The sequence below is a fragment of the Crinia signifera genome, chromosome 3 (genome assembly GCF_055691185.1).
Source record: "Crinia signifera chromosome 3, ASM5569118v1, whole genome shotgun sequence".
Lineage (NCBI taxonomy): Eukaryota > Metazoa > Chordata > Amphibia > Anura > Myobatrachidae > Crinia > Crinia signifera.
This window is the reverse complement of record NC_139219.1, coordinates 129,961,498-129,971,310: the sequence shown is the minus strand read 5'-3', so window position 1 is coordinate 129,971,310 and position 9,813 is coordinate 129,961,498. Positions and strand designations below refer to the sequence as shown.

Sequence of the window (9,813 nt, the reverse complement as noted above, 5' to 3'; positions counted from 1 at the left end):
TTACTACAGTATCCATCTTAGTAGTAGACTACTTTTTTTTTTGTGGTTGATCACCCCGCCCATGGAATCGGAGCCACCAGGGCAATCCCTGGCCCGCCAGCCGGCCGACCCCAGCGCGCAGCATGTCACTTGCCATCTCCCCAGCACTGGCACAGTGGGGGTTGAGGTGAGCGAGCTGGCTGCCTCACTAATCCACTGTCCCTTTGCAGCATTGGGCATCTGGCAGCGGGTATACTGGGATTTACAGTAAGATTGGACTCCATGCAAAGCAGCAGAGATTTGGAGACAGGGAAGTTATAAAACAAGTCCCATTCTACCCACCCCCCCACCCCCCCTTAATGGAATTACTGCGGTGAATTACAAGGTGAGCAGGAGCCGGACAGCCAACACAATAATCTCCCCTGGTCTCCTTCACGCTGCCGGACAGCCTCTGCACTAATCCCCGCTGGTCTTCCACGCAGCCACACATCCCAGAGCATGGGCTCTGCCGACCTGCAGCAGCGGCAACGCTGCTCTCTCCCCCCGGCTGCTGAAGCTCACGCTCCACTGGAAGCACCCTCCCCCTTCACCTCTCCCGTGGTCATCTTCTTCCTCCCGGGTTCCATTGGCAGCACAAAGAAGAAGGCTGGCTCTATACCTAGCAGCTACAGTAACTGCGGAACACAACAGACACAGGTACTCCCACTCCCCTGCTCTCTCTCACACTGTGCATCTACAGTATACCCTGCTCTCTCTCACACTGTGCATCTATCCCCTGCTCTCTCTCACACTGTACACCTATCCCCTGTTCTCTCTCCCACTGTCTCCCTATCCCCTGCTCTCTCTCCCACTGTCTCTCTATGGCCCCCATTTATCATTGATTGCATTTACAATGCGATCTGGGCGGAATATTACAGTACCTCCAGGATCGCATTGTAAAATGCGATCATACAGTATCACCGGGATGTACTGTATCACCTGCTGTGCGCAGGGACAGGGCTACGAAAGGGGGGCTGATACATCGGGCAGCTTCGCATCCCCCATAGAAACCTATGGGGGATGCGGCCGGCGGTGCTGCAGGGGGGGATCGCAGCAGGGATCGGAGATTCCTGCTGCGGTCCACCTTAATACTGTACATTTCAGTGCTACAGTACTTAATATTTGTGCATCTGTATCCCCTGCTCTCTCTCCCACTGTCTCTCTATATCCCCTGCTCTCTCTCTCACACTCTCTCCCCAATGAACCCCGCCCCCCCCCAGCATTATACACACACACACACACACACACAAAAGCCAAATACTGTACTACAGTATATGCACCCGCACCCACTGACACACTTCCCAGGTCACAGCACAGACACACAGGTGTACTCATTACTCACTGACACACTTCTGCAGAGTGCGCACAATACCTGCTACCCTCTCCAGCCGCGACCTCCAAGCTACAACTCCCCTCACAGCCGCAAAGCCGCCTACTACCTCCGCAGTGCCGCTACCCTGACACCCACCACTGCACTCAACTCTCCGCCGCTGCCTGCTACAGTACTTCAGCACCTGCAAGGACTACCGGTACTTTATTGACAAAACACAGCATTGACCAAAAATATTGTACAGTACATTACAGCACTTCATTTTTCTTAAAACATACAGTACAGTACAATACAGTGCAGGAGAAGTGTTATTTACAGTATGCATGTAATGTACATTACATTACATTTCATTCAATGACGTCAGGCAAGACCCTGTACAGATGGTTTGCAGTTTGTCTGGGGACTTAACGTAGAATACTGTATAATAATAAAAAAGTACAGTAATTCAATCAGTCCTAACACAGTATTTTAAGTAAAGTACAGTATTTTACAGTAGGTGACAAGAAAGCTTTTTCCAAGGCAGTGGGTGTCTCTTTTGTCCCAAACACGCTTGATTTTGCTCATGGTAGAGTGGTATGGGGAGAGAAGAAAAAAAGAATAGCGTTAGTACTGAATGGTCACAAGGATTTCAGGGGGGGGGGGAGACACATGTTGGCAGGGGAAGAGGAGGGGATAGAGGGAGAGAGATACAGTAATGTACAGTAAGATCATGGGTGACATTTACAGTATTAGAGATCGATGGTGGGTTTTTGGCGATTTTTATCGCCAAAACGGCCGTTTTTTCATTGTTTTCCCAAATCCATTTTTTTAATGGGTGGCGATTTGCGGCATACTGTAAATCGCACTTTTCTAAAAGTGCGATTATTTTTAACTCCGGAATTCGCATTCGTGTGCTTTATTTTAACATTCTTTTTACAGGTGGGCTACTAGTCCCAGTGGGCCTATTAATGCCCCGCATGCTGGGACTTGTGGTTCCCCAAGTCCCAGCCTGCTTGGGGAGGTCTCTGCTTGGGGAGGTCTGCTGGCACTTGCAGTTCTCCTGTATTAAGCAATGCTAGGAATGACAATTTAACCCTATCAGGCCAGCGTCCAATGGCCAGGGACGCCGGTGACAGCCCCGGGCTTCAGCCCTGGATGGGTGAAGGCTGGGGGGGGGACCCCTTTATTGGGGGGGGTCCCCACTCCTCCAGGTACCCCGTCCAAGGCTGACCAGCCACGGTGCTCATGGTGCGGCCGGGGGACCTTGTGTAAAAAGTGTCCCCCGGCTGTGGCATGACACTGCGGGCTGTTGGAGCCCGGTGCTGGTTTCAAAATACGGGGGAACCGCCAGATTTTTTGTCCCTCGTATTTTTGGAACCAGGACCGGTCCAAGAGTCCCGGGCTGGTTTCAGAAATATGGGGGACCCCTACGCTTTTTGTCCCCCGTATTTTTGGAACCAGGTCTGGCTCAATGAGCCCGGGGCTGGTTATGTACAGGAGGGGGGACCTCACGCCAATTTTTTTTTTTTTTCAATCACAAAATCGCACATTTCCAAAAAATTGCAACTTTTCATGACTAAAAAATCGCAATTCTCATCCCGAAAATCGCCCTACTGTACATCGCACTTTCTCGCACTTTTCATGCCGGAATACACACCTCATTAAATATTCTAGTTCTGGAAAAAAAAGCGATTTTAAAAAACGGCGATAAAGGGCGATTTGAGCAAAAATCGCATTTTCGGAAAAACGGTAAACACAATAAATCTCGCCCCATAAACGTACTTTTTTTCCATTTCATTGCCTGTCCTTTGCTCTCTGTCCCAAACTCGCTTGATTTTGCTCATGGTAGAGTGGCATGTGGTGGATACAGTAAGGGGAGAAGAAAAAAGAATAGCGTTAGTACTGAATGGTCACAAGGGTTTGGGGGGGGGGAGACACATGTTGGCAGGGGAAGGGGATGGGAGAGAGGGAGAGAGATACAGTAATGTACAGTAAGATCATAAACGTACTTTTTTTCCATTTCATTGCCAGTCCTTTGTTCTCTGTCCCAAACTCGCTTGATTTTGCTCATGGTAGAGTGGCATGTGGTGGATACAGTAAGGGGAGAAGAAAAAAGAATAGCGTTAGTACTGAATGGTCACAAGGGTTTCGGGGGGGGGGACATGTTGGCAGGGGAAGGGGATGGGAGAGAGGGAGAGAGATAATGTACAGTAAGATCATAAACTTACTTTTTTTCCATTTCATTGCCTGTCCTTTGTTCTCTGGCCCAAACACGCTTGATTTTGCTCATGGTAGAGTAGAAAAAATAATAGCGAGGGAGAGATACAGTACACATGACAATCTGTAAGAGTGTTGTACAGTAAGATCATAAACTTACTTTTTTCAGGCCAGTGGTTCTTCCTTGTTCTCTGACCCAAGCAAACTGCAATGTGTAGTACATGTCAAGTAAACATTGAAGGGAGGGAAATACAGTAAGTTGTGAGGTGGACAGCGAGTAAAAGGAGAGGTACTGTACTGTACAGTACAGTATACTGTACTGTAAGAGACTGCTGCGAGGGGTTCAGTTTTACAGGTACAGTACTTTATACTGTATTATACAGTACTGGAGAATCTACATAGCAGTTGCATGCCCATTTCGCTCAATGACGACAGGCAAGACGGTGTCCAGATGGTTTATGTACTTAATACACTGGACACGTGTCAGTTTTTTTTCCCAAAAAGTCCTGATCCCATCCAAAAGTTCTTGTTTATTTTTCGGTTTCACTTCATTCCTGATGAACTTCTTCATTTGTGCCCAGACCATTTCAATTGGGTTCATGTCCGGTGACCTAAAGTATACGTAGTACAGTACATACAAAAGTTAAGTACGTACTACTGTATTAACATACTGTACAGTACAGTAGTATTAAAATCACGACTGTACAATAAGTAGTGTACTGTAGTTCAGTAAATGCTGTTCGAATAATACTCACTCTGGTGGTGTGCGTTGCCAAATTATTCCTCTCTCTTCCATGTATTTTGCAGAAGCAGAATGTTTTGGGTCATTATCTTGGAATACTCTGTGTCCAGATGGATAGTATTTTCTGATAAATGGCACCAAAACACGATCGACTATTTGTTCTTGGAAGAAGATCTTATCCATAATCCCTACAGAGATACAGTAAGATGCCATTAACATGTACACATTTCAGGGTTCTGAGTTGTTTAAAACTACAGTACAGTAGAAATGTACAGTACAGTACAGTACCTTCAAAAACTAACATAGGTCCAGCACCCCTGCGAGATATACCTCCCCATACGTGGACTTTTAATGGAAACTTTGCTCGTGGTTTCAATGAGATAAAGGTAGGTTTGCGGAAGGACATTCTTGAGAACCTCTCCATAGAAACAGAAGTTTCATCTGTGAAAAGTACATCATTAAATTTTTCGGCACTGTCAATCCACTGTTGAGCTTGTATCACTCTCTTTTCTTTATTGACATCTCTTATCATGGGATGCAGCCTACAGGTACAGTAAGTAAAAAAAAATTAGGACCATTGAGACATTAAATGCTTATGACTTGCAGTATACAGTATTGTAAAATTAAGGTTGATGTACTGTACAGTACAGTATTTTACATTACCTTGTGCGACAATATCTCCATCCCATTGTTCTTCGCATCCGTTTCACACTGGAAACTGAAACGTCCATATCATAGTCCGAATGAAGAATGTTTTTTATTTTTCCAGCAGTACGCTCATCATCACCACAAGTTAATTCTTCTACAATCTTTTGGACTTTCCTATAGTACAGTATAACACAGACAAAAATGATTGTACAGCATACTGTACAGTACAGCAGGCATGTCCAAACTGTGGACCTCCAGCTGTTGTGAAACTACACATCCAGGCATGCCTTGCCACACTGTAATTGTACTTTACAGTATCTTTCTCTAATAGCAAATCGATGGCACAGCATGATGGCAATTGTACAGTAGTTTCACAATGGCTGGAGGGCCACAGCTTGAAGCCGCCTGGTACAGTACAGTATACAGTAGTAATGTACAGTACAGTACAGTAATTATAGAATCTGCTAATACTGTATAGAGTACTGTACTTACAATGTGCAGTGAGAAGGAGTTCTGTATCTGGGGCGCATCCTCATAGAAGCATGATTGCGCACAGTCTGTAAATGAACTTCAGTACCACTTTCTTTCAGCCAAGCCTGGATCTCTCGTGTTGTCTTGTTATCTTGCTTCATCTTGACGATGATCTGGCTCATTTCTTTGGTGATTTTTGGCGGCATGTTTAATCTCAGGAACTGTGGAGACAAGATACAGTAATGTACCGTAAATACTGACCAGTAATGGAAATTTTGGTACTTCGGCAACAAGTCGACTGGCTGGCAGCCAGGCAGGCAGGAGTGAAGTTGGGGCCGGACGTGCAGCCGGTAGGGTTGCCTTCCCTTAATTAGTGGTATGCGATGCGATGGGCGCCGTGATAATAGACAAGTACTGTACCAAATACACTGCCCGGAATCACGGCACTTTGTGAGAGGAATCCTGTGAGCTGTAGTCACTTCAGACGAAACCGGAAGTGACGTTACGACATTACACAAACGTCTACAAACAGACCACGATATAAAGGATCTACAGTATAAGAGTGCCGGATCGGGAGTGACGTGAACACGCACCCTGCGCTCTGCTGCGTCTGAGCGTCAGGGTTGCCAAGACTACCCTGTAAGCCGGCAGCGGCAAACAGGAAGTCCCGCTGTTCCTCGCAAAGGACTATGGGACACTCGCTCGCCACGCTTCGGGTTGGCGTTGATAGTGGGGTGGCGTTAACAATGGGGGCATTTAGCCATCAGGGTGGGAATACAATTAAAAATGGGGTCTGGGGGGCCATTTCACATACTGTATGAAACAGGCATCTGGGTACATCTGTACATACTGTACTGTACAGTATTAAAATCGCATCAAATCGCATCGCATGCAATACAATAGCATACTGTACAATGCAACAGCAATTTTCTCTTCAAAGGAATTTCAAGGGAAATCGCATCAAATCGCATGCTTAGGGTACTGGCATACAATTTCAACATTGGCTGCCCAGATACTGTAAGTCACAAGTACCGAAAATTATGTGACCGTACTGCATAGACATGAGCTTTTTTTTTCAATAAAAGGGATGAAGCGATAAACAAAAGTACAGTACGTTAACAGATGGGGCTTAGACAGACAGACTAGGAGGGGTGGAGGCAGGGGCGGGCTGGGCCGGGGGGCAGGGTGCCATCTGCCCCCCAGGCCGCTCTGGCAGGTGTGCTGCGGGCCGCGCCGACGCGCCCGTTTCTGAGGCCGCATTGACGTTTGTTTGTTTTTTCACTGCCGGCGGCCATGTTCCTGTGGTTTTTTAAATGATGTCTGAGGCCACAGGAACATGGCCGCCGGCCTCCACGGCTACAAGGAGGAGGGCTCCGGCCGGCAGCCTGTTCCCTTTTATCCCCAGTGGCAGTCGGCAGACGCTGGGTGCGGTGTGGACGTCATGACGTTGACGCCTCCCACCCACGCGTCTGCACTCAGAGACTGGAGGAAGGCTGGGGCCGCCCGCAGAGCAACTCGTGGGGGACGCTTCAGGAGGCCGCAGAGAGGGGAACAGAAATTTGTGGAGCCGCAGCAGGACAGGAGGAGCCTGGTCGAGGATAAAACACAGGACAGTAGTAAGTTAACATGATCTAAAACGACATACAGTATCTGCTGTGCTGTTTCATGTATATTAATAATAATGCAATGACACCACAGGCTGCTCCACCTGTATAATAATTTGTGTCATGGCATTACTATTAATAATAGTAATGCCATGACACAAATTATTATACAGGGGGAGCAGCCTGTGGTCATGGCATTACTTTTATATTATACAGGTGGAGCACCCTGTGGTGTCATTATTATTGTACAGGGGGAGCAGCCTGTGGTGTCATGGCATTATGCCATGACACCACAGGCTGCTCCCTCTGCATAATAATAATGCCATGACACCACAGGCTGCTACCCCTGTATAATATACTGTAAAAGTAATGCCATGACACCACAGGCTGCTCCCTCTGTATAATAATAATGCAATGACACCACAGGCTGCTCCCCCTGTATAATAATTTGTGTCATGGCATTACTATTAATAATAGTAATGCCATGACACAAATTATTATACAGGGGGAGCAGCCTGTGGTCATGGCATTACTTTTAATGTAATGACTGTACAGTACTTACAATACACCCACAGCTAGGGGATTTTGTACACAGCTAGGGGATTTTTTTTACACAAATACAGTGACTGAGTCTGCGAAATAGTCTATTAATATGCGCAAAAATCCCCCCACCTGCGAAAAAATACGTTACTGTACAGTATTTACAGTATTACACCAACAGTATTTACAGTTGCACAGATTATACGAGAATACCCATAGTAGCAGCCTGCCAGTAGTAGCCCACCCTAATAGAGTATTGTCATCGCTAGTCGGGGATCTGCGGCCTATACACACCAGGCAATTTTAACACGTACAATATTCTAAATGGCGCTATCTCTACTGCACTGCACTGTACTGTATGTGGCATCCATGTTGATCCCTAAAATGGCGGAAAATCACGATACCACGTGATCCTATTGCTGTGACTACTTCAATTACAAGTACAGTATGCGGGAAAAAATGCAAAATGATCCGTTATTTACGGTATTACAACAATATTACTGACAATACCCCAATCCAGGATTTATTACACATTATACGGACAATACCCATAGCGGCAGCCTGCAGTAGCCTAATAAAGTATTCTCATCACTAGTCGGGGAACTCTGGACCATACACACCAGGCAATTTTCAGATGAAAAAATCACGATACTGTATCACATGTGCTCCTACTACTGACTAAGCCTGCGAAACAGTCTGTAAACATGAGAAAAACACCGGTCCCCTCGTTTGAGGAAAAAATACGTGTTTTACGGTATTACACCAATGGTATTACGGAGAGAACTACAGTAGTACAGTATTTAGCAGCCTACAGTAGCCCACCCTAATAGAGTACTATCATCGCTAGTCGGGGATTTGCGGCCCATACACACCAGGCAATTTTAACACATTGTACAATATTCTCAATGGCGCTATCTCTACTGCACTGCACTGAACATCAAAAATCACGATATCACTACTCGCTACTGTATACAGTAAGTCTGCGAAACAGACTCTAGTATTTACGGACAATACCCATAGCGGCAGCCTGCAGTATCTGAATACAGTATACACAGCAGGCGAGTGTATACAGTATTCTGCACCGGGTGCATTTGAACAGTAGGGAAAAAAGGGAAACATCTTCATTCAGGGAAGGGTGGGAAACGAGCGCTTCCGCGCAGGGACCGTTTTGTAGTGCTGCTTACTGTATACTGTAATGCAGCAATCAGTGAAATGTACAAATGACTGTACTACTGTATAGTGTACTTACTGCTCCAGCGAGATGATACTGTACAGTACTGTTCTTGCGAAAGGAAGGCAGTATGATGGTAAAAATTGGTAGAAACACGAACGCAGCAACAACTTGACTTTGGATTCAGCAGAATGAATAGTCCAGGTGTACAGGTACAATCTCGTGCTTGTATACAGGCAAGAGATGAAGAGACGATCCGTAGCAATTCTACACGGTTTAGATGCAGAAAAACAAACTGGATTGTTTGACAATTTTAATATCTGTAGCTGAATTTATGCTGGCAGAGACAAAGGAAATCCTTCATGAAGCTGATAGGTGCATTTGAATTATGTACAATTACCAGCATAACAAAAAGGCAGACTGCAATTAACATATGACTGCAATCAACATCTTATTGTCTGAGGTGTCGGTCTGTGTCTGAGTTTGGAGAAATCTATTGTTGCGAAAAAAAAACGTTCTCTGTAGCGCAGTACAGTATGGGTATTAACTATCGTGTACATGGATGCCTGCCATTGTGAATTTTTGTTTGTGGAAAAGTCCGAAAGAATTTGATACAGTAAGCACCAACTACTGTAACTACAGTACAGTACCTGTATTGGTTTAAAAAAAAAAAAAAAGAACGTTTCAAAAATAAAAATATAATGTAACCAACTGAGGATCGAACTACTGATACTGAGATAGTGAAGCCGTGCCTCTACCCGCTAGGCCACTATTGCCTGTGATTTTACTGCTGGCAGATGGTTAACATGGCTTCTGCACCAATCACATACAGCTCATGACCATCCAGTACGTCACTGCGGCTGCGAATAAAAGAAAATAACTCTGTCCGTAAAGTAAGGACAAAATCCGTAGTGTAAAGTATGATACTGTAGGTCCTCAAATAATGTTTTAAGTAGTCATCCAGCAATAGCAAAGGTTAGCATGGCTTCTGTACCAATTACATACAGTACATGACCGTACGTAGCTGCTTCTGCGAATAAATACTGTAATGTACAAATACTGTACTCTGTCCGTAAAGTAAGGACAAGATCCG

The 9,813-nt window shown here is 45.6% G+C and overlaps 1 protein-coding gene across 1 annotated transcript; it reads right to left on the bottom strand.

Annotated features, from left to right (window-relative positions):
* Nucleotides 1-435: 435 nt before the first annotated feature.
* Nucleotides 436-5,703, bottom strand: LOC146062918 (uncharacterized). Its single transcript, XM_083174927.1, has 4 exons — nucleotides 5,427-5,703; nucleotides 4,950-5,108; nucleotides 4,575-4,828; nucleotides 436-653 (listed from the first exon to the last, which is right to left on the bottom strand). The coding sequence occupies exons 1-4, from the start codon at nucleotides 5,609-5,611 to the stop codon at nucleotides 436-438; spliced, it is 816 nt and encodes a 271-aa protein (XP_083031053.1). The 5' UTR covers nucleotides 5,612-5,703.
* Between the last annotated feature and the right edge of the window lie 4,110 nt (nucleotides 5,704-9,813).